The 25,692-nt window shown below is 34.7% G+C and overlaps 2 protein-coding genes across 4 annotated transcripts in view; one reads left to right on the forward strand and one right to left on the reverse strand.

The window, feature by feature from the left end:
• LOC144451367 (EF-hand domain-containing protein D2-like) overlaps window positions 1-13,357 on the forward strand; it is a 14,554-nt gene extending 1,197 nt beyond the window's left edge. Inside the window, exons 2-4 of the mRNA XM_078142185.1 lie at window positions 9,850-9,997; window positions 10,523-10,657; window positions 11,564-13,357. Of these exons, the coding sequence (XP_077998311.1) occupies window positions 9,850-9,997; window positions 10,523-10,657; window positions 11,564-11,707 (427 nt within the window). The 3' untranslated portion in view covers window positions 11,708-13,357. The remainder of the gene's footprint in view (window positions 1-9,849; window positions 9,998-10,522; window positions 10,658-11,563) is intronic.
• Window positions 13,358-20,089: 6,732 nt separating this feature from the next.
• Window positions 20,090-25,692, reverse strand: part of LOC144451149 (forkhead-associated domain-containing protein 1-like) — a 37,334-nt gene continuing 31,731 nt past the window's right edge. For all 3 annotated transcript variants that reach the window (XM_078141932.1, XM_078141931.1, XM_078141930.1), the window contains 4 exons: window positions 25,223-25,336; window positions 24,644-24,796; window positions 24,100-24,174; window positions 20,090-22,703 (listed from right to left, as the gene is read on the reverse strand). In XM_078141932.1, the coding sequence (XP_077998058.1) occupies window positions 22,635-22,703; window positions 24,100-24,174; window positions 24,644-24,796; window positions 25,223-25,336 (411 nt within the window). In that variant the 3' untranslated portion in view covers window positions 20,090-22,634. The remainder of the gene's footprint in view (window positions 22,704-24,099; window positions 24,175-24,643; window positions 24,797-25,222; window positions 25,337-25,692) is intronic.

Raw genomic sequence — 25,692 nt, forward strand, 5'->3', positions numbered from 1 at the left:
AAAATTATAAACTACTGGGTTCGGTTGGTAAAATTCTGTTGGTATAAAATTGCTCCAGCCGGAAATTTTTCTTACAATAAATGTATCCAGGAAATACATATTTTCTGTCATTATGTTACTTAAATACTGTCATCACATTTCAAAAATGAGTCAACATCAGATATTTATATACCAGCAAGTGCATAAAAACTAAATAATTATGACTAAATGTACAGTGTAGACACAATGCATTAAGACTGGGACCACCTGCTCACAAAAGTAATTAACTTAAATCAAGCATGAAATCAATTAATTAAACTTGTCATCTTCCAACTATTATATTTTCACAAAATGTACAGTTAATTTTTGAACTCAAAATATTTTGAAGGGATTCATATATAGCCACTCTTGTGGGTTGTAAAAACAGTCTTGAGAATGCAGTCATGACAATTCCGGCTATTGAGTGATTTTCTAAATTTAGCAAAAATTAACAAGCCCCCCCCTCCCCCCCACACACACACACACTTGGAGTTTAGCCCATTACATAAAAGAAATTGCCTGTTGTAGGTAGATTAGAGTGTCAGATAATGTCATGAATTTTTTCTGCCTTATCAGGCTTCTCAACCCCGAGTGCTGGCTAATAGCAAGATTAGTGGCAGGAATGTTGTATCTCTAACTAAATGGTATGCATGTGCATTCTAATGTCCAAATTGTTCAAATCAGATCACCTCCAAAATAAAATATACTATATACATAGCCAGGATGTAGTATATAGAAGTATTTGATAACACTTCCTGCTTTACTGGGAAAACTTATAAGTTTTGCCAGAGAAGTGAAACTTTGGCAGTGTTAACTTTCTCATAGCCTGTTTACATTGTAATGTGCTATCAATGGCAACTGATTAACTTAGTCATGCCCTCAATCAGCATGCTGTAGATATTGACCTAACATTCACTCTAGTATTATATGAATTACTTGTATGTCACTCTTGTGTTTAGCTCAGTGATGGTACAATTTACATATTGACATCTTTTGAATCCGAGTTTGAAGTATCACCCATGGTTCATGTGGTTAGACTTCCATGGTGAGACTGTAAAACAAAATCGCAGACCATGGTGTAAATAGACTAACTTTCTCAAGACAAGAAAAGAGAAGATTAGTCCCAATAATAATAGGACATTGGTAACAGATTTGTACTATTGACTATTGTATTGTGTACTATAAACACCATGCATTCCAGTGATGTAACATAGAGCAGCTTATTCACCTTACATAATAACAAGAAAGACTGTAATGTGTACTGACCCTGTAGACTGTGTGCACTATGATGTGTACTGACCCTGTAAACTGTGTGCACTCTGTGTACTGCCCCTGTAGACTGCATGTGTACACTATGTGTACTGACCCTGTAAACTGTGTACACAGTACACTATGTGTACTGACCCTGTAGACTGTGTGCACTGTGTACTGCCCCTGTAGACTGTACACTGTGTACTGACCCTGTAGACTGTGTGCACTATGTGTACTGACCCTGTAAACTGTGTGCACTATGTGTACTGACCCTGTAAACTGTGTACACTATGTGTACTGACCCTGTAGACTGTGTACACTATGTGTACTGACCCTGTAGACTGTGTGCACTATGTGTACTGACCCTGTAGACTGTGTCCACTACGTGTACTGACCCTGTAGACTGTGTCCACTACGTGTACTGACCCTGTAGACTGTGTACACTATGTGTACTGACCCTGTAGACTGTGTACACTATGTGTACTGACCCTGTAGACTGTGTACACTATATGTGTACTGACCCTGTAGACTGTGTACACTATGTGTACTGACCCTGTAGACTGTGACGTGTACACTATATGTACTGACCCTGTGGACTGTGTGCACTATGTGTACTGACCCTGTAAACTGTGTACACTATGTGTACTGACCCTGTAGACTGTGTACACTATGTGTACTGACCCTGTAGACTGTGTGCACTATGTGTACTGACCCTGTAGACTGTGTGCACTATGATGTGTACTGACCCTGTAAACCGTGTGCATTATGTGTACTGACCCTGTAGACTGTGTACACTACATTTGTATGTGTACTGACCCAGTAGACTGTGTACACTATGTGTACTGACCCTGTAGACTGTGTACACTATGTGTACTGACCCTGTAGACTGTGTGCACTATATGTACCAACCAGGTTGTAGGCGATCCACTCCATACTCTACTACAATGTTGAAATAACGATACATCTAATGCCAGAATTAAGTTCATACATGAAATATTCATCACGGTCCCTCTACCATAGAGGGACTATATTCTCATACATAATGCAAACCATCGAGCCAACGAGCAATGTATTTAATGAATAGGGACTGGGGATATAGATTCATTGCCAATAGTTTGGGTTAATTTATCACTGTGCTGTTTACCACAATCATTTGTATTTTCTTATAGATTAACATATTTACTATTATAGTTAGTGTATGTATTGTTGTATTTCTATTTTTTGGTCATGAATTATGTATTTTTTCAAATGTTTTATGCCAAATATGATGTACAGTACTCAATCTGATCAAAATCCGATGTAGTGTACAAGTTGTGATTTCTTTTTGGCTGTTACGTTTACTGTTGTTTGGTTTTTGTGAGCATTCGTTACATACATCTGACACAATACCATAGGTTTTTCTGAGTCATATGAAAGTGCCGAGTGAATTCACTCAACCAATGAAAATGTGTAATGTGGCAAAACAATACTTCAGAGCGCTCTGTTTTGAAAAGAGCACAAACACAGAGCACAGACAACAATGTTATCGTTATTGCTGGTGGTTCTCATTTTAATTTCGAACTTGAGTGTTATATTGTAAGATGGATTCTTATGAGATTGGGTTTGGGAAAATCTATGGTATTGAATTCACAAAAGAACAAATGACAGTAAACGTAACAGCCAAAAAGAAATCACGACGTGTACACTACATCGGATTTTAATCAGATTGGTGCAGTACTATATACTATACTAACAACATTCATGTGATCTTAATGTTTACATTAATCTTGTCACCACATAACAAGTCCATACATGGTAACTGGTTTGACATGGAGATAAAAGATTGATAGCGTTGTATTATCAGTGTAACTATAAACATGGAGGTATAAGGGGAGACCTGTAACCTCCATGCTGTAAACAATCACCACACATAACCACATCTTTGTTCTTACATATTTACATAGAGTGAAGGATCATCTTTTCAGTAAATACTAAGGACCATAATTTTTGCCCACTCAGATCATCTGATTTAATCTTTAAGTTAACCATATTCTTGAAACATATTATAATCATAATGTTGGTTTTTATATAGCACTTTCCCACTCTGTGCTCAAAGCACTTTACAATGATTACCCCTGGCATGGATCTATAGCGACACAGCGGCCCTTTATACTTCCTCAACTCCCTGGAGAGCATACAGTCCAAAGATCTTAGCTTGGCCTGTCTATAAGTGATGTTATGAGTAGCCTGTGTACAGAGCAATATGTGATGTTGCTTCACTAACCATGTGTAAAGCTATCGACGACATTCAGTTAATGTAGTTTGAAATTTGTATGTTAAAACTGATTGGTTTTAGAAGATGCACTCAAACTGATTGGACACAATGGGGAGTGATAACATACAGTCAGCCTAATTAACTCTATTCAAATGAAGTCAGTATGTAGATGTGCCCTCATTGAGATGTGCACAAGAGCAACATAATTTACATATGGGGAATATTATGTAAATCTCTACAAACATTCCTGCTTCCTGATAACTGCCATTTTGGGGGCATGGTTAAATCAGTTGTCGTTGATATAGCCAGTAGAATCCAGGCATTTTGAGTTTTGTTTTCCCCTCGGTAGCATTATGAGCGGTTAGTGACAGTGAAACAAAATCACAGATTGTGATTTATTAAATTTATAAACAGGCTATGTGGTGAGTTTGACTTTGACTTTGACTTTGTCAACAGCATACTTCATTCATTCTTCAGAGTGACTAGTCTAGCGGTTATCCGTGGCTTCAAAATATTTCTTTGGTGAGAAGAGATTTGAAGCCATAGATAGCCTTTAGACTACACATATTTGAGTTCAAGGCCCTAGATAGATCTAGGGCCTTGTCCTATCTGTGTAAATGTCATGGCTACCATACTTTATTGCATCCGTTCAAACTCATTGGTTGGATCCGGGTTACAAGGCCAATCTTTGTACATGTATTTTTTATGCTGGACTTGTTTCATCACGTCAGATTCAAAATTAAAAAGTCAAGTTGATTTTTGCTAAAAGCTTTCAGTCCATTCCACTTTGTGATTAGCCTGGTATTGAGTCATCTATTGAGATTCAGTGCATGGCTAGCACTAGACTGATACATGCATAATAATTATAAATGACTCGTAAACAAATCATAAAAATGCGTTATAACGAAATGACAAAATACAACTGAAAGCTTGATGGTCTCAACAAAACTCAACTCAGAGAGTTTCGAAATGTTCTGACGAGCTTTCATCCTGTTAAACAGCTGAGAATCACAAGGTCAGTAAAACATAAAAACACAACTGAAAATTGGATGGTCTCAACAAAACTCAACTCAAAGAGTTTCTGAAAGTTCTGATCAGCTTTCACCCTGTTAACAGAGAATCACCAGATCAGCAAATCTGACAAAATAGTTATGATGCCATTAAATCTATAATGATTTGATATTTTAATCATAGTTTAATTTTGATTTTTTTAATACAAAAAAATATGTTGATGGTTCGTATTTCCATTACTCATCATTTCTATATTATATATATAATAACATATCTTTGAGAGGAAGTCGATACCAAAACATGTTGGACAGTTTCCTGTTGTCATGAAAAGCAGTTTCATATCTTGTGATAATATCATTTCTATGACTCCAAACTTTCATATACATAATACATATAATTATTGTCATGCCCTAAACTTTCATATACATGTACGTATGTTTTCATCTCCCCTAAACTTTCGTATACGTATGTTTTCATCTCCCCTAAACTTTCGTATACGTATGTTTCCATCTCCCCTAAAGTTTCGTATACATATGTTTTCATCTCCCCTAAACTTTCAAATACATATGTTTTCATCTCCCCTAAACTTTCAAATACATATGTTTCCATCTACCCTAAACTTTCATATACGTATATTTTCATCTACCCTAAACTTTCATATACATATGTTTTAATCTACCCTATATAATGTAGTATACCTAGCCTAGAGACTTGGTTGTCTGACTTGGCAATGTCAATCATTTGTCAATTCAGTATAGCCAAGTCTGTAGCTAGGTACCTAGACTCTCTCACAGTCCTCGGAACTTCGCTTTACTAAAATCGACGCTAAATGAATTATTTTGTATGTACCGATACCATCTACATAACGTACTCCATCGTACTCGAACAACCTTGTACTGTGCGCCCTCATCGACCACATAGAGATATATGTTCGTTGACGTGTGACTGCGACGCTCCGTGTTATTGCGAAGTCCGAGGCTTCGCGATAACACGGAGCGTCGCAGTCACACGTCAACGAATGGTTATCTCTATCATGGTCGATGAGGGCGCACAGTACAAGGATATTCGAGTACGGTTAATTAGCTGGCATCGGTACATACAAAATAATTCGTTTAGCTTTAATTTTAGTAAAGCGAAGCTCCGAGGGCTGTAAGAGAGTCTACTAGGTACCCTACATCAGTATCCCAGAAACCAGTCACCATGAATAGTTTGTTACTTATATATTAATCGTTATTTATACTGGATAATTCTTTAAGTATATAAACACTTGTCTCCCAAGAAGTCCAGTAAGGGCCAATCCTCATGGCTTCATTGTTAATGCAGGAAGAACCTGGAATACCCAGGAAAACCTGCATTGTTTGGTAGATTCAAACTGAACAACATCCTTCTTACTTTCAGCGTGGTAAATGTAATCAAACCCTAATGGGTTCGAACCCTGGCCTCAGTGGTTGAGGAGGCAAGTGGTTTAACCACTCTTAATTATTTATAACCCATCAAAGTTATTCCATGTGATTATGGTATGAAATATAATACCATACAGTGTATAGTATCATAAAGTACAGTAGTGGAAGTTACAAATTAAATTTGTTACCTTAAATAAAGTTTTACAGAATTTTTATACCAGATAGCCTGCCAATTTCTAGACATTTCAGATTTAATATCTGGTATTTTTATTGTCATGGATACCATGTATGTCAGGCTAATAAGTTTATTTATATTTTTATACAATTTTCATCTTCATTGTAATTTCTGTGTTAGTTTATGGGTACTGCAAGTGTTATATTTTGTCAAACAGGTGGATACTACCTGAGGTGTAGGAAATTGGTCTTTTCGCCAGATTTCTCCCCGAGTTCATTATGTATTATATGGATTATAAGCTTGAAGGAAGGCAGATTCTAGTTGACGCCCCAGACAATTTTACAGGGTTTTCCAACCACATTAACAATAACAGCATAACTTTTTTGAAAATCATGAGAGATTTCCCCCTCACTGTAGTCTAGTTCCTATACAGTATCGTTACCATTTACACCTCCACTCACATAGTCTAGTTCCTATACAGTATCGTTACCAATTACACCTCCACTCACAGTATCGTTACCATTTACACCTCCACTCACATAGTCTAGTTCCTATACAGTATCGTTACCATTTACACCTCCACTCACATAGTCTAGTTCCTATACAGTGTCGTTACCATTTACACCTCCACTCACATAGTCTAGTTCCTATACAGTATCGTTACCATTTACACCTCCACTCACATAGTCTAGTTCCTATACAGTATCGTTACCATTTACACTTCCACTCACAGTGGTTTAGTTAGAAACCACATTGGCATCCAGTCCTGCCCTCACTGACACCTTAGCAAAAACGTGACTTGTGTGCTAAAGTAGCAAAACATCAGAGTTCCTTTATTACTTGTCAAGGGGTCACCAATGAAACCGTGACAACAGTTGAGTACTAAGGAATTTTTCATCTATTTGCCAATGCTGTGTTTTGTTTACTATTGTAAAATACAGGTCTTGACCTAAAATTTTTCAATAAAAATAACATCGATTTATTAAAATTTGCAGTATCACTATGTAAAGTTTAAATGTTGACTTGGTTATGTTATATCTTGTTTCCTTACACCAAGCCTATAAACATTCTAGGTTCACATTACAGTAACCAGAGTTGATGTGACCGAACTCTAGACTGATTTTAAATTGTAACACTGATAAGCTGGTTATTGAACCATGCCCACATTTCACCCATCTTCAACATGACTTCAAAATGGTTGGCGGTTGCCTAGAATCCAATCACGTGGGGATTTGTAATCGTTTTTCCCCTATCACGCCTGGCGTTTTGCCATAATGGTCGTATACTCAAAAATTCTAACCTGAAATTAGATTACGGTTTCCTAATCTAAATTCCTATACACCTAATACAGTATCGTTATGATTTACACCTGAATTCACAGTTGGAAACCACAGTTGGCATACAGACTTTGACATACAGACTAACGGTTTTCCTGCAGTGATCATCATCATCAAGTTCATCACAACCAGAGTTCGTCCAAATGCATCCACACTTATAAATTTCACCCAGCTTAAAAGCGTAGTCACCTAAGGACACCGACTTAAACTGTGAATTTATGTCAAACGAAGATATTATATTCGGTGAGGCTCATGTCGTTGTGTTGTACTATTGCAACTATATAACCTTATTAACTTAATGTTGACATATACATATGATGGTGATGATGTCATTGTCACAGTGGTCTCATGTATTATTCATTATATATTAATGTATGGATCATATCATTATAGAAGGAACCAGAGTTGACTGTAAAGTGACTGATTTGTGTGGACTCGTGAACCTGTTTGCCTACAATTGTCTGTTATAATTCGTATGTGAGAACTACACTAATGCTGATTGATCTAAGTGTACATTGCATCATATTAAAACAGTTTGAAAGTGAGGCTGATCACAGCTGTTAGAAGTTATATTTATAGGTTGATAAATTGAGAAATGTCTTCATGTTTTCATGGGTACATGTTTTGAACTTCGGCTGCACGACACCGTCTGAAAATTTGGGCAGTATATCCTCTCCCCCTGGAGAAGGCAATACAAGACAAAAATTCTTCAAAATGCTAAAAGTACTATCTACCATGACTAAATTAGTCGCAGTGTGTCACCTACTTGTTGTCAGGAAAATGTAATGATTTACAAAGTACATGTGAACACGTAGTCTGCATGTACAGCAATAAATTTGGTAGATAGCTGCCAACCTAAAATCAGCTGTTTACACATTTGACAAATTGAACATTATTTCATCAACAAATTGAGTATATTTAGATTCCTTACAAAAATAGGTACTTTTGGTTATGAAGCTTATGTCATCATTACTAGAATGAGTCTCAAAGGAATGAGTGAAAAAATTAAAAAAAATTAGGGTTCAATATTATGAAAATGTAAAATGTCATTTAAATCATTTAATAAATAATCTATTCTGTAAAAGTGAATTTGAGATTTGTCAAAAAATAATACAATAAAATTTTGGGACATTGTTTTTTGGAGAGGAAATTTAGTGGAGAAAACGAGAATCTTTAAGGAGAACGAGATTTAAATGTATAGTCTGGAACAGAAAAACGATAATTTTGTTCAGGTATATTTTTAGAGGGAAAACAGGGATTTTGTTTTGATGTTTTTGTACGAAAAGACGAGGGAATTGTTTGTTCAGAAGGAAGACAATAATTCAATTGGTCTTATAATTTTGGAGGGAAAACAAAATTTTTTTTGTTTTTTTTTGAAAAAAATAAAAATTTTGCTCAGATAGATTTTGAGGGAAAGCAGAAATTTTGTTCTCATAGTTTTGGCGGGAGGACAAGAATTCTGTTTCCATAGTCTTGATGTGAAAATAATAACTTGATATATAGTTTTGGAGGGAGAGAATTTTTACAATGGAAATGGAAAACGAAATTGGCTTTGGTTATTTTGGAGGCAACACATACCTTTTTCAGGTAGTTTTGAAAAGAAACGAAAATTTGTTTAGATTGATGGAAAATGATACTTCGAATAGAAGCTAAGACCCAGATGGTACGGCTACCTGTGTTTACACAACCTACTGATGTACATCTAGTTGATAGTAAAGTATTAACACATTAATAGTCCCCTTAAAATCCCAACAATGTCAACTGTGGGTACCCACATGACAAATAGTATGTACCATATAGTTCGTTGACTTAGCTAGTAATGGTAAAATGTATGAATATTTCATTACATGTATTTTTACAGACACGCATCATAGAAAAAAAAAGGTGAAATTATTTGCAAAGACAGGAAAATCATCTCTGCCATGATTCATGGGATGAGTCATTGCTTGAGCAGTCTGTGTGAATAAACAACCGTACATTGACTTGCACGTAATTCAATTCACTATATTTTATGTTAGTCAATACTCATGTAAAAAAAACTACATACCCATACAGTTTTCGTCACACGAAATCTCCTCATCATGCTGTCTAATTTGCATAATAATGGCCACATTGTTATGTAAATTAGCTACTTTCATTCTTTTCCCAGTAAAATGCTGCAGGGAATACGCAAAGACCTCGGATATCTGTGTACAGAAATCTTGTCGTGATGGATTTTGAACGTTTGCATATATTCATTTTAAGGTTGTAAGCTTTAAATAGTGGGGCAGTTTTTTTGCCTAAACCTTGCAATAATATAGGACTGTGTTATGTCTTCATACCTTTTTACAGCATGCATAAAAATATATAACAATTTATTGTTTTGAGTGATTTATATGATTGATGTTTTGAATTTTGCAGATACGATGTCGATAATGATAAATTTATCAATTTTGAAGAATTAAAACACATGATGGAGAAGCTTGGAGCACCACAAACACATCTTGGTTTGAAAGAAATGATTGCTACAGTTGATGAGGATCATGATGGTCAAATTAGTTACAGAGAAGTAAGTTCACCAAACTTCAGTGTCCTGCTAAAGTTATTGTATAAAATTCTTGTTTTTTCTGTAAATTTAAGACTCGCCTTACTTTATTTTAGCATGTAATCATAGAAATCAGGTTTATTTGTAAATTTATGATAAAATTGTGTTACTTACCAATTAAAGTTATTTGACACAAATTCTTGTTTACTTGAATTTCTCGGCTTTTTTCAACTTTATTTTAGATTGGAACCATAGAAGTCAGACTTATTTGTAAATTTATGATAAAATTGTGTTACTTTCCAATTAAAGTTATTTGACACAAATTCTTGTTTACTTGAATTTCTTGGCTTATTTCAACTTTATTTTAGATTGGAACCATAGAAGTCAGACTTATTTGTAAATTTATGATAAAATTGTGTTACTTTCTGGCTAAAATTATTTGACACAAATTCTTGTTTACTTGAATTTCTTGGCTTATTTCAACTTTATTTTAGATTGGAACCATAGAAGTCAGACTTATTTGTACTGTTATACTGTTCTATTTTTCAGTTTTTACTGATATTTAGGAAAGCAGCTGCTGGAGAACTAGAAGTTGGTAGCGGACTAAGTGAACTTGCCAGATTAACAGAAATAGATGTAGACAAAGAGGGCGTCAAAGGAGCTGCAGACTTCTTTTCAGCAAAGGTATATTTCGAGTTGTTGTAAATAAACTAAATATGTTTTATAAGTTTTAGCTCCCACTAGTACCACTGTTAAATAACAGTAATTTGAGAACCAGTGATTTTATAGCCTGATGAGTTGGTAAAATCTACTTTAGTTTTCAATTTTTTCATGCCCCTAAAAAATTATGATTCTTACAGTGTTCTCCCCAGGATGGTTTTTAACGATGGTGACTAATTTGCATATTGGTTTGCATAGTGACCAGCATATAATATGCATGTCGAGAACAAACTCTGACATGTTTATTTTAACAAATACACACATGGACATTGGAGATCTGCCATTTCTCTTCATGTGAAAGTATTATTATGATTTTATCGCTCCACCCTCACTGGCATGAGAGGGGTTGATCGATGTGTGAGGGCGCCCCGTCACAGCATACCTTACTGACTACAAACCTGCTAGCCTAGAAACTGCAGCTAGGCTTGTCCATCTTGAAATAGCTCATGCAGTGGCTGTGAAGCAGCCACGTAATGGCTCAATGACTAGTACGCATGCGTGTACTACATTATATACTATGCAATTTCTTTAGGTGGTTTTATCCAAGGATGCATTGCGGCGCAATGACTACGCATGTGTGTTCTATATACTATGTGCATCCTCCACAGAGGGCGCTATCTACAATATCATCATGAGGCAGCCAGTCACAATTGAATCTACCCTGTGCCAGCTTATGGGCTTTTCCTAGTTATAATATTAGTTGTTAAACATGGCAACTTTCAATATCCATGTCTTGTAATTCAGAAAAAAAGCTGTATGGGATGGAAGGAATGCAATGTGTAGAGTAAACCTTGCATTTTAGAAAAAAATTACTTGTGAGCTTTCTTTGAAACTCTGTCTTCATGAAATTAACAATTTGTCTGATTTCAGATCGACGAACAATCAAGGGATAAAAAATTTGAAGAGGAAATCCGGGCAGAGCAAGAAGAAAAGAAAAAAGAAGAAGAGGAGAAAAAAGTTAGAAGACAGGCGTTTAAAGAAAAACAATCACAATTCCAAAACATCTTGAATTAATATGCAAATGTTTTGAATTTGTCGTATCCAACGGCAACAAGCTTGACTGGTTATGAACAAAATTTTTTAATGATATATAGCTAAGACAATGTAGTATAGAAATATTGGCGTATAAAAATGGGTCGTGGTCTAATTATTTTATGGCGTCTACAACTTCGTTTTAGTTTCTAATAAAAAAAATACCTTGGATCTTTAAGTTGGAGATGTTTTAACACAATGGTGTAACACTTTTTTGTTTATATTTGGGTAACCTTGACATTTCTTAACTTGTTTTTAAATTATTGTTTGTGAAACAACATAACAAACCGTGGCACACCCTGAAAACTGTAGACCTGGTATCGTAGCGCCTACGCTAGTCTAAGACACAACATGTTAGCTTGCCCAAACAGTCAAAGAATGTTGGCTGATAGGGCAACACAACACAGTCAAATATAACAAACTATGTATGTGGTAATACAAACAATTTTGTAGATTTTAACCCAACAACTCGAACACAGAATCATTTTATCTTCCATCTTTGAGCTAAGTCCTTATATGGCATGACAGATAAGTAACACTAATGTGAAAATATGGGATTCCAACGTTGGATTTTAGACTTACCCTAATTCTCGATTTCGGTGGTTGCAAACTAGACAAGATATGTGTAGGATATAGGGCAAAAAGTTTACTTTAGTGATAATCATGTACAACATCCTACCAATCATTTAGAATCACTTAGTATGTTTTTGTAATAATATCATGTTACCCCTGACAACTGACTTTTCTGCTTGCAAGCATAATACTCCAGTTAGCAGCATTTTAAAGTATACTTTTGTAATAATACCATGTTGCCCTGACAACTGATGTAGTCTTGCAAGCGTAACACCCTGGGTTGCAGGATTGCATAGTATATTTTTGTAATGGTATCCATGGATAGGTATTAACCCTGATAATGTCTAAAGAACAAAATTTAGAATATTTACTTGGAACAAATAACATAATCTCTACCTTGCATTGTAAAGGGAAGAATATTAAACCTTGTATTGAAAGCTTATCAAATAACCAAATTTTCAATTATGAAAGAAAAATTGTATTTTATATTAAAGGGGCACAAGCTGAGTTTATACATTTCATAGGTTGTCAATTTAAGATTTCTGTTGAATTCTGACGCATAATAACCATCAATTGCTATTTGGTAGAACCCAGACCTGGTGTTTTCACTGCAGTGCAATACATATGTACCAGGGATTACTTGCATAGTCACATGCACATAGTAGTGGTATTTTCACTACAGTGCAATACCCAAAAACATTATTGCATACCTACATGCAAATGATATGCAAATTAAATCAGATTGTTCATTGCACATGAAAGAGCAGCATGATTGCGAAGTATCATTTTCATGGATATTATGTTTAATATCTAGTGTACTAACAATACCAGAATATAATTTTAGTGTCGTCAAAGACATGCATCAATATTAACATTTTACATGTACTAGTATAGTACAGTTTAATCAAGAATTTATGCACTAATATTTTCACTCAAGTCAAATTATTAGACTCTCTCACCAGTCCTGGGGAGCATTGCTATTAGCTGTTTTGTATGTACCAATATCTACCGAATAATTATACTAGAATATCATTGTGCTGTGGGCCATCATCGACTACATAGGGCTAATCATTTGTTGATGTGTTACTGCAACACCTGTTATTGTGATGTCATTGCACGTCAACAAATGATTAGCCCTTTGTAGTCGATGATGGCCCACAGTACAAATTATGCAGTAGGTATTGGTACATACAAAACAGCCCTTTTAGTGATGTGATTCTCTGAGGACTGTGAGAAAGTCTAATAGCTTATAGACTCAGCTTGTGCCACTATTTCAGATTCAAATATAGTATAATGTAGACTCTCTCACAGTCCTCGAAGCTTCGCATAAATAGCTAAAACTTGGGTTGTTTTGTATGCATCTACTGGATATCTGAACTCGTTCGTATACTAGTATCCCAGTATCCCTGTACTGTGTGCCCACATCGATCACATAAGGCTAACCTTTTGTTGACGTGTTAAGCGAAGCCCAAGCAACACAACCTAAGTTTTAGCTATTTATGCGAAGCTTCGAGGACTGTGAGAGAGTCGAAGTATAATGCTAGTGGGAAGAAGGTGGAAGTTAGGAATGTTGAACAAACTAAGTTTAACAATCAAAATACCACATATGTCAGAAGTTTTCATGCCAACCTTGAATACACAGATATAAAACATAGCAAACAGATATGTCTGAGAATAACAAACAAACAGTCGTAGTGCAAAAAAAATTTCTTGAGTAATTCCATGTTGAATGAGAAAATGAAAAACTACTGAACATGAAGTGAGTAAACTTGCATTGAACAAATCTGAATTAATTAAGTTAGTACCAGGTACCAGTATTTCATCAAGTTTTATTATGTTATTGATTTATGGATTTATCAGATTATGTATATAGTTATTATTGCAATTTTTCTTGATAACAAACTGGACTTTGTCATTTTGAAAATTGGAATTTTGTTTGCTGTTCCTTCAGCTGTTACTATTCCCCCTGAAATGAAATCCTTTGAAAATAATGTTTTAGCTATTCTTGCTGGTGTTCCTATTCCCCCTGTGAATGTTTTGTTTGCTATTCTTGCTGGTATTGCTCTTCCCCTGAAATCAAGACACTTTTGACCAGAGTTTGGAAAATGTGTTTGTGTGAAAAATTATAATACCCAAAAAACATTGCTTTGCTCTTTCACTTGAACCTTGAAGTATAAATTTACTATGAAATATAACATTTTAGAGAGGGTGCCAGCAACTTCAAAATGACATATGCCGAGTATCCATAAAAGAACAAAGGTTTATATAAGTTTGGCCACTAGGGTTGCTGTTCAAAGCGGGAATGAAATGTACAGTGAATTACTTAGTGTAGTCTCTGGCAATGTTTACTTGCCAACACTGTTTCAAAAACTGATGGCAGTCCATGTCATCTCTTACAGTTCTATATTTTTAATTTTCAATGATGTGATTTTAAATGTGAAAATGTTTGACATGGTTGCTTGGTGTTTTGACCTGTCATGTCATTGATGTCCACGATAAAAAGTTGTGAACCTTTTTTGAAAAATAAGAAATCATTGATGCCCTTATAGGAGGCACTTGACCATTCCAGACTTCTTCCAAATCTGTTCATAATAGGGAGGTCTTTCCAACCCGTACATTATAGAAGGGTCATTATGTAGATGAACTCCTAACCATACAAAGTGTCTGTGTTAGTTTGCGATAAGGATCAAGGTCTTCCATCCTATTCATTGATTCTATGATGTGTTCATTTTAAAGGTGAACTGTCGCTATATGGAGGTCTTCCAACATGTCCGGTTTAGAAAGGTCCTCATCATCTGATCATTATATAGAGAACTCCCACCCTCATTATAATAGACTAGTTCTTCCTTCTAACATATTCATTAATAGGGTAAAACTTTCCTAACATGTTCACTATATGGAGGTCTTCCAACATGTCCGGTTTAGAGAGGTCCTCATCATCTGTTCATTATACATAGAGAACTCCCACCCTCATTATAATAGACTAGTTCTTCCTTCTAAATAACCTGTTCATTATAATAGATTAAAAAGTTTTGTAACATGTTTGCTATATGGGGGTCTTCCAACATGTCCGTTTTAGAAAGGTCACCATCATCTGTTCATTATATAGAGAACTCCCACCTTCATTATTACGTTTTTCTTCACAATCTGTTCATTATAATGAGGTATGAATATAATAACGTCAATTATAGCATTTCAGTTGATTTAATTATTCCACTTGAAAATTCTTTTTGTTTGTGGTCATTTGGTTTAACTTCTGTCATTCCAGTTATTTTATATAGTTTGCAGGCAACTGATTGGTTGAAATGATCTGACCACTGATTGGTTGAAATGATCTGACAGCTGATTGGTTGAAATGATCTGACAACTGATTGGTTGAAATGATCTGACAGCTGATTGGTTGAAATGATCTGACAACTGATTGGTTGAAATGATCTGAAGTTATTGTATAGAGCCAGGGTGATTGATTGAAAAGGACATGTACCGGTATTTTACCTTGTATAAATAAATATCTACTAAGATTATCCCATGGTGGTGTGGCACATGTACCATAGCAATCACATACTGAGATACCATGTCTAGATATGTGAACATAGTGAGATACCAGGTGTAGTATGGGGATATGCCACATGCTGGGGAGGTTATGGTAGATACAAAGAGAGCTGTATAATAGTGAATATGGTGGTTATTGCCACATGTGGTATTCCTATGGTTGTTATTGCCACATGTGGTATTACTATGGTGGCTATTGCCACATGTAGTATTACTATGGTGGTTATTGCCACATATGGTATTCCTATGGTGGTTATTGCCACATGTGGTATTTCTATGGTGGTTATTGCCTTATGTGGTATTACTGTGGTGGTTATTGCCACACGTGGTACTCCTATAGCACTACGGTAATCTTATTTTAGCATGCAATATGTTATTTTTAAGATGAATAACAACAGAAATTAATATCTTATAATATTAACTTAATCACAGATAATATATCTACTTCCTTTATCATTGATTTTAAACTTGAATTATTTGGAGAATAAAGACAGTGAAAAGTAAAAATTGTTAACTATTTAACGGAAAAAGGCAAGTTTGTACCAAATACTGGTATCATTGGTAGTGGACAGGGAGTGTGTGAATTGGTGTTTTAACTATATTTTGTGCAGATTTTAATTAAAGAACAAATTAAGATGGGCACATTTGTTATTACATGTTATTATGAATATAATGTTTAACATTTATTGTTTAAAACAGAAATACTTTTAAAGTTGTTGCTTGGGTAAAAGAACCATTTTGCTACTTTTGAGGGAGAAATGTACTGGGAGCATTTAGAAAGAAATTTACAGCCCATTTCAAGTTACTGTGACTTTGTTTGATACAACCATGCAGACATCAAATACAGATGTCAAATCATTGCCTCCTAAGTGTCTGCGTTTAGTTATAGTACAATTCATTTAGACATAATGTCTAAATCTTAGTGTAGAACATGCAGTTTCTTACTCATTTCTGTGTGGTTGTATCAAACAGTCACTGAATGGTAATTTGAAATGGGCTGTAGTTTTCTTGCAAGAATTGTCAGATAAAATAATGGATTTTCAACAATTCAATAATCATACATATATTATTGCATGGGTTCAATTACACTCAATTTGAAATTGTAACATACTGATATATTTACCAGCATCCATAGTGTGGTGGCGCTCTTCACACTATGAAAACTTCCCTGACACCTTGACTACAACTGGTAGCCATATGTAACTGGAAATGCATTTGTTTCAGTATTTGTGAATGGGTTTGCTTTTAGAACGAAAATATTGGCACCTTTTCTTTTTTATGTATTTTCCTAAGATTCAAACCTAAAATTAAGTTCAACCTTGTAAAAAATTATAGGTGAAGAAGGATTTTTGTCAAATGATTTTTTGGCGGGAAAGTCACACAATTTTATCATCAATTCACAAATAAGTACTATTTTAATGATTCCAGCCTAAAATAAAGTTCATGTGATTTAAAAAGTTATAGATTCACAGGAATTTTTGCCAAGTTATTTTGGCAGACTACCCGTAAAATAAGCCATCCCATAATATACTTTCATTTGAATTGACATGTGATAAACGAGAGAAATTACAAGTGATTGAAATCAAAGTTCAAGACAAAACAAGGAAATTATTGTAAAAAGCAATGGCTGCAGACATATTATGGGTTACCCAATTATTGTATAATCATTCACAACACTTTATGTATGTAACCTTTGAACTTTACCCTGTAACCTTTGAATTAATACATTTTCGTAACTATCAGTTCTGTACTATTTTGAATTACTGTACTAATTTTTATTTTTGTATAAAATTAAATTCTAATGGTTTTTATTGGTTGCATATTGGAAACATATACTGTCAAATTGGTCTGTGTTTTGGAGTATGTGATTGGATGGATAACCTTGTATGACATGATTATAACAGGGTTCGCACAGTCCTGGAAAACCCAGAATAGAAAAACTTGCAATAATTATCAACTACCCCCTCCCAAAATTTTATAGCACTCACATGCATTATATAAGAATCACAGAAGGCTGTATTTGATGCTATTGTAAATGAAATGTTTGTACAAATATCTTCAGGATCTCGAAATAGTTGTTATACAGTGCAATATGAGACCTCTCCTTGCAAAGCCCACATCTTAGTAAAGAAATTATTAATTAGGTATGCCGGCTGAATTTGATTGCCATCGTTATTTTAATGTAGTGTATCTCAGTGTAGCCTGGGGGTGGGGCGCACGGCTACAGAGGCTGTCAATGTTGCAGTTTTGGAAGGCAAACATGCAAAGGGGCAGACTTTTTGTGAGTATGAGGTGGGGCTGCAAAGAAATTTTTACTAAAATATTCCCCCCCCCCCCCCCCCGGCCATAAATTCTGCATGTTGTATTAGGTTTTGGTAGGTGTAATATATGTTACATTTACTATTGTTCACACTATTTCACTTGTCTAAAAACTTTGTTTCACGAATACATTATTTTCCCGATTGCATTGACATTGTGTACTATTCAAGTGGTTATAATATTTAGATTACGATACAATATTAAAACAATGCTCTACAACAGATCTAGAAAAATACGTATTTGTATTGACGATCTAATAAAAAACTGACGTGTTTGTTTTAATCCCAAACATAGATGCAATAATTCTAGTATCTGGTGTTTCGTTTTGACCTTTATATTTTTCATTATTGGGTTTAATCTTCCAGGGTTTGCACTCAAAAACTAACTTTTAGCGCAAACGCAGGATTAATGAAAACTTAAAAAACAAAAAAAACAACCCTACAATTATTGTAATTAGTCTCAAACTATACAAAAAATTAAACGAAAGAAACGTTACAATTCCTGTTGGGCAAACTCAAATAGACGAGATCACACTGAAAACGTGAGCGAGATGTCAGCGCGTAATAGTAAGTGATAGTACTACACGCGTTTCAAAATGCTGTGGTACCTCCCCGGGGCCGGGGGTACACCCAGTGAATATTTCTTGGGTCTTGAAGGCTCCGTAATTAATTGGAGTTAGAAAGTGTCCGATAGTTTGGCAGGTAAGGCCTAATTTAGCAGAAAAATCCACCCAACTTAGAGATTGAAATCTGAATCGCTTCCGTCGTTACAGCATTTGCCGTCCAGTTACATGTAAACATCGGAACGAGAAAAAAGCACAAACACAAGAAAATTCCCTCAAAAAATCACGACAAACGCTACAATTATTGCAGCTGCACTGGTAATGAAATTACATCATTATGTAGTACATACCGTGGTTAATAATCAGACTCACAGAGTGTCACGATAACACAGTGGTACAGGTTAGTGAAATCATGTAGCCTATCTCAAGTCTTGTGGACGAAAACAAAATTTTAGAAGGCGACGTAAAAATTAGAAGTTACAGGGATTAAATTTTACTTACCTGTCTGTTCCTGAAATCGTGGACAAGCCGAACTAGATTAATATAATATCATAAGCATCCCTCAACGTACGGTGCCAAAATTTATGGAAACAGGTGTTCCTGTAGTGCCACATGGTCAAAATGAATTGGCCAATCACTGACCTGTTGCTAATGACATGCTAATTTATGAAGACATCCGCAAAACAGATTCGCCAATGTGTGGCCATACACAGGTGTGCTTAATATCCTTTCAACCATAAAAGAAATCTTCCAAAACATATACTAGCTTGAGTATTCAGCTCGTTGATGAGGTTATAGTCAGCTGGGCCTAGAAATTTTATCTTTAATAATAAATTTGCAAACATTTGATTTGGGTGAACAAATGGTGTAAGCTGCAATGGACTGTATGCTCCCCAGGGAGTTGAAGTATAAAGGGCCATAAACACACATCCATATAATCACCGACAGAGACATGTAGAGATATGCAGAGACAAACCAAGAAACTCATATCCAAACAAACAAACAAACACACACACACACACATTCTTCATACTCAGAAGTAGAGATATACATAGAGAAACGTAAGTTTACACTCACAGAAACTGTAGGGCAGACACTAAAACAGACACATATAGAACTCAGTGTGCACACATACACATAAACACAGACACATTAAAACACACAGATGTCAGTGTCCACACAGTCACACACACACACACACACACACACACACACACATACCTGGTACACAGACAGACACACAAACAAAACACACATACATACACACATACATACATATTGTACATTTTGAGTTTAGCTGAAGTGAGAATCGTTACCATGGTAACAGATTGTGTAGAAATATGACAATGACAACTGACTTTAAAGTACTTATCAGTATTTATTGTAAATGGAAAAAAAATATCAAGACACTGTAGATTATATATCAAATAATATTACACATCGTCATGACATTATCTACAGCTGAATAAATGAATATAAACACCCATCAATTGATATACCTGATGATTCTATTGGTTGCTATGGAAACAGCCCTTGGATCACAACCACTCTACTTGCATAATAATAAATTGATGTACATTAACTTGAACTTGAACATAAACTAAAACCCTGTAATTGCCAATTTAGATATTTTCAATGCCATAAGGACACAACACGCTATCTACTTTGCAGTTTTTTGTCACACAATTTGCCAGGTCAAAGACTGGGTCATAGTTCATAGGTCACTGACCACTGCAAGGAATCATGGGAATAGTATTGCTTGAAATTGTAGGTGGGAGCAAAAAAAAATGGGATAATAATGCAAGCATTTCTCCTTGAATCTAAACTATGAAATGTCCTAAACAGTACCAACTTCTTTCTGTTTTGAGATTACATATTTGAAATGTTTATTCTTATTCAAAATGGCTGAGTAACTTTATCAAGAGTTGGAGCTACACTCTATGATATCAAAATTAAAGTACAAATTTTACACAAAATTTAGATTTTTTAAAAGGAAATTGTCAAGAACTTAGAGTGTCTAGAAGTTTCTAATGACAGTCAGTGTTAAGTGTTCTCCCTAAAAGTTGTTCACAAGATGACTCGGAGATCAACAATACCTGTAGTTAGTTGATATGGAGACCATGATGAGGGAGGTTAGGGTTTTATGACTGTTTTGATATAATTTATGCATAAAAATGAATTGGATTGAGTTAAATTTGAATTATGATTTTCATTTGATCTCAGACAACCAACACAAGATTTTATCAAAATTTAGAATCCGGCATGATGCCATAATTACATAAATCGGGGAGAACACTGCACGTGATAATTAAAATAGGTTTTTATATTCAATAAACTAGCAGAGAAAAACTTCAAAATTTTGTACTGTGATTCTTGACATATCATATATATACATATAAACTCTGCATACATCATACATTCCTCTTTTTATTCTCTTTTTCTTTCATCAACTACTGTCTATAATTTACAGATAAATCTATTGTACATTTTAAACAGAAAAAAACATCACTTCTGATAAAAATGATCTTGATTTCACTAGATTTGAAAACAAAAATAACTTTTTTAATTCCTACATTTGTCTTAGTGAAATGTTATATCTATCATAGTCTACTTCCAAAACTAACAAATAAAACACAAAATGGTACTCTTTTCATGAAAACTGCACGCTTAAAAAAAAAATGGTAAAAATAGTTTGTCTTCTCAGTGCTCGATTTCTGCCAACAAATTTTTGCGGTTTCTACAGATTTGTTGTTTGTTTAAAGATATTACATTTCTACTGTATGGAGTAATTTGCTGATTGAATCTGAAAATAATTTGTTTTTACATGATGGTTACGAAAGTTGGTCATCATAGAATGCTGGAATCTTAGTCAAAATGAACTTTGAACTTGTAAGGTCAAAGGTTAGGTCAAGGGAGATACTAGTAGCATAATCACATGATTTCAGTCAGATGTAATTTCAACCTGACTGTGAGGTCACAGGCTAGGTCAAAGGTTATGGGAATATACTATGGCATAATCACATGACATGTATTTAGTCAAATTTGTGGTTTCAGGTAATAGGTCATATTTAAGGTCATGGAGAAGGTTCAAAGGTCATAATAAAGGTCACTAATCCTGGAGGTCAAAATATTAACAGCTACACGCTGTAGCCTCATATGGGTAAAGTTTCCACTACTGAGAGTTCCAGCAGCTTGGACTGCCAGCTACTGGTCCAATAATCTCAACATTTAGTCCCTATATGATGGTGTGACGCAATAATTTTTTGAGTTCCATTTTGTATTATTCGTTATGATGTCGTGTATCTAGCAGTCTCAGAGTTTGGTTGCTTAGTGACCCATCATGTGACTATCTGTACCAAATTGTGACTCGTCTGGTCACTTTTGCTATCCAATGATTTTGACTGAGTTGATGAGTGAGAAAACTAAGTATATATACAACATCCAACAACTCAATTATGAACTAAGTTGTTGATTCGGTTCAAAACAACACCAGCTTGTCTCTTCAAGTGACAGGGCGCCCTCACACATCGGTTAACCACATCGGGTGCGAGGAGGCCTGTGAGGGCGCAATGCATCTTACAGTCTACATAAAATACTATGATATATTTTGTGGTTAGACTTGACCAAATACACCAGTACTCTTACTTCTACATTTTCTTTTCAAAGAATTCTAAAGTAACATTTTAGAGTCTCCATACAGTAGATAAGTCATTGAAAAAATAATAATTGATTCTGGATGAAAAAGTTTACTAAAAAGGCCTGTTAGGACATATTAATGCCCTGCAAGCACAATATGTGCGGAATAGGAAAGTCTTATGTTGGTCACACCTATCACAGCATCATTGGAATGATCCGACCATTGTAAATGGCAGAGTCTACTACATAAGTAGGGATTTTCAGTTGTTATTCTAGGTGTGTGTGGTAGGATTCAATAGTTTCAGTTGTTGTCACCACCATATCATCTCTACCAGGCTACAAAAAATATACACCACAGTGTTAAGACTCACTTATTCTTTTGTTTTTATCTGATTTCATTTCAAGAGCTTTCAGAATTTCAGGCTTCATAATTTACATTTTTTTTTCTAGATTTATAAATACATCTTTGCTACATTCAAAAACCTGATGGACATTTAATTTTACAAAATTCTAATAATTAAAAATGAATGAATATAAGAAATGTGTACAAGCAGTTTAAGATTATATGCTCATTACCATGGAAACAATGAAAGCAAATATATACACAGCAGAAACATCGGGATATTTACAGAAATACAAAGATTGCATAGAATATTTACAAAGAGTGGAAATGTTGAAATCACACTTGTAGCAAAAAACTAAAAGTTTGTCTCAGATGAGAATATTACCAGGTCATAGTATAATAAAATATTATCAGAACTAGAATCTATTTGAAAAGAGATTTTCATCAACATTTTTTGCCAATTCCAAAAAGTGCCATATATGTTCCCGTCACTCATCAAACACGAGAAATGTTATGGTGATTTTATTTCACCAGTTCAATCAAATGTCTTTCATTACTTGTCAACCATAATGTGTTTGAGTACACAAGGAAAACATGAACACAAAATGTTTTGTCATTATTTGTCAAAATATGATAAGGAAGTATTTCACACATGGAAAACACATAGCTTAAATATATGGTTGGAGCATATCTTTCCTTAATTCAGTTACATTATTTATTTTGGAAATGGCAAATTACTTCTGATTACAGAAAGCAAACTCAATCATACAGCGCACAATGAGAGGCAATTGAATATTTTACAAGTAATTATTTGACGACCAGAACAACTCACTGATGGATTTACATATGTGAATACAACTTAGCCTCTGATTGGGAACTGGGTGAAGCTAATGGTGTACACAGATAGACTCATTGCTTGTTTGATGTACACTGTGTGAATCTGAGGGTGTGTAGTGATAGATTCATTGCTTTTTCGGGGACGTATACTTTGATGAGTTGGGGTAAATGTAGTATTTGTGTCAGGGGGTGTAACCCCTAGTTACAATACAAAAATCAGTCCACTGTTCCATATTCTTGCAGATGGGCAAACTTGGAAAACACAGAACTAGCAATGAGTCTATCATGCTTTGATTCTGACAACAATGCTTTACAAGTGTCTACGATACTGAAAGTTTACAGAAAACCAAGCAAAAAGCAGTTATTCTAAACAGTGCATAATGTCCGCCGTATTGTAAGATGCTGGAAGAATACAGATAACCAAGCAGAAAGCAGTTATTCTAAATAATGCATAATGTCCGCCAATGATGTTAGATGCTGGAAGTTTGCAGCTGTTGCAGCTCATAGCAGTTAAAGATGGCCATTTTTGTCTGAAGATGATGGTCTCCTTACCGACGTCATACTATTTTCCAAATTGATTAACCGTGCAGTTGTATCACACAGCTGCTGATCTTTGGCAGTTAATTCCTGAAATTTGAAAAAAAAAAAAGATTATGTTGATGACAAAATGGAAATGTTGCAGCATTTGAACTTTGACCTTCATCTGTTTATTGAATCAAAGTACTTCTGACAAAAGAAAATAATTTCATGTGGATCCTTCACCCCACATATTGTGTATTTTGTAAGAAATTCAAAATTTTGACACATGTTCAAAAATTTATAACTGTGACCATACCTGGATTTCATGGAACATGTGACAATTTCGAACAGTTTTAAGAATTTTATAGTACACCTACTCGCTTAAAACTTTTATAGTACAATCACTACCTTTACATATTTTGTTAATACACATTTAATACAGGTTTGAAACTTTTATAGTACACTCATTGCCTTTACATTTTCTATCATGCCCTTAACTGTTAGACACCTTTATAGTACACGCACTGCCTTAAATTTTCTAATGTGCTGTTTTGAAAACCCTTTATAGTACACTTACTGTTTTAAGACTTTCAATTTCATAACTCTTCCTCAGCATTGTATCTTTCTGCTCCTTCTTCTTTTTGTCTTTCTTTTGACTTGTGTCGTCATGGTAGCAATTATGTCTCGGCCATGTCTTCACATTCTTCTCATCTTTTTCCATGTGGAAAGTCTGAAGCAATTTAAATAATTTAAAAAGATTTAAGACATAATCACCAAATTATACAAAAAAGTATGAATATTATTAGATTGGAAAGTGAATACCCAAATTTTCACTGTCTCGTCAGCATTGTCAGGGGGTGTACTACTATAATTTTGTTTTTACTCTACATGAATAATCATTGTCAGGGGGTGTACTACTATAATTTTGTTTTTACTCTACATGAATAATCATTGTCAGGGGGTGTACTACTATAATTTTGTTTTTAAAGCTACATGAATAATCATTGTCAGGGGGTGTACTACTATAATTTTGTTTTTACTCTACATGAATAATCATTGTCAGGGGGTGTACTACTATAATTTTGTTTTTAGAGTGGAAATTCATCAAGCACCATAAACAAAGTTTTAAAACCTCAATTTTCCATTGATTTTGTACCTTTTTATTCTTGATGGCTGTGTTCAACCTCTTTTCTTGTTCCAATGTCTCTCGTGTCCTTCGTAGAGTTTCACGCAAATATTGATTTTCTTCGACACGGCTTCGTACATCAGTCTATTGGCAAGAAAATTATAAGTTATTAGTCAGCATTCGGATGTATTCAATATTTCATGTCATAGTACATCAAATATATGATTAAATTAATTTTTACATTGAGTTATGGAGTGTATGGCTCTATGACCTCTGGGTCATGAACTTTGACCCAAGGGCCATAAATCCTTAAAGCATTCCAATGCAACTTGCAGGAATAAAAGGAATTGTGTAAAAATAATATATTTTCACTGGTGTATGCATTACATTCAATATTTAAAGTTTTTAGAAAGAGTGGAATGAAAAGTTCAGTTTGTCATTAAAATAAACGAAATGTTGAATTAAAGAAATTGAGAAACAGTATCTCATTCTTGTATATC

This window comes from Glandiceps talaboti, chromosome 21, assembly GCF_964340395.1.
Source record: "Glandiceps talaboti chromosome 21, keGlaTala1.1, whole genome shotgun sequence".
NCBI classification, from domain to species: Eukaryota; Metazoa; Hemichordata; class Enteropneusta; family Spengelidae; genus Glandiceps; species Glandiceps talaboti.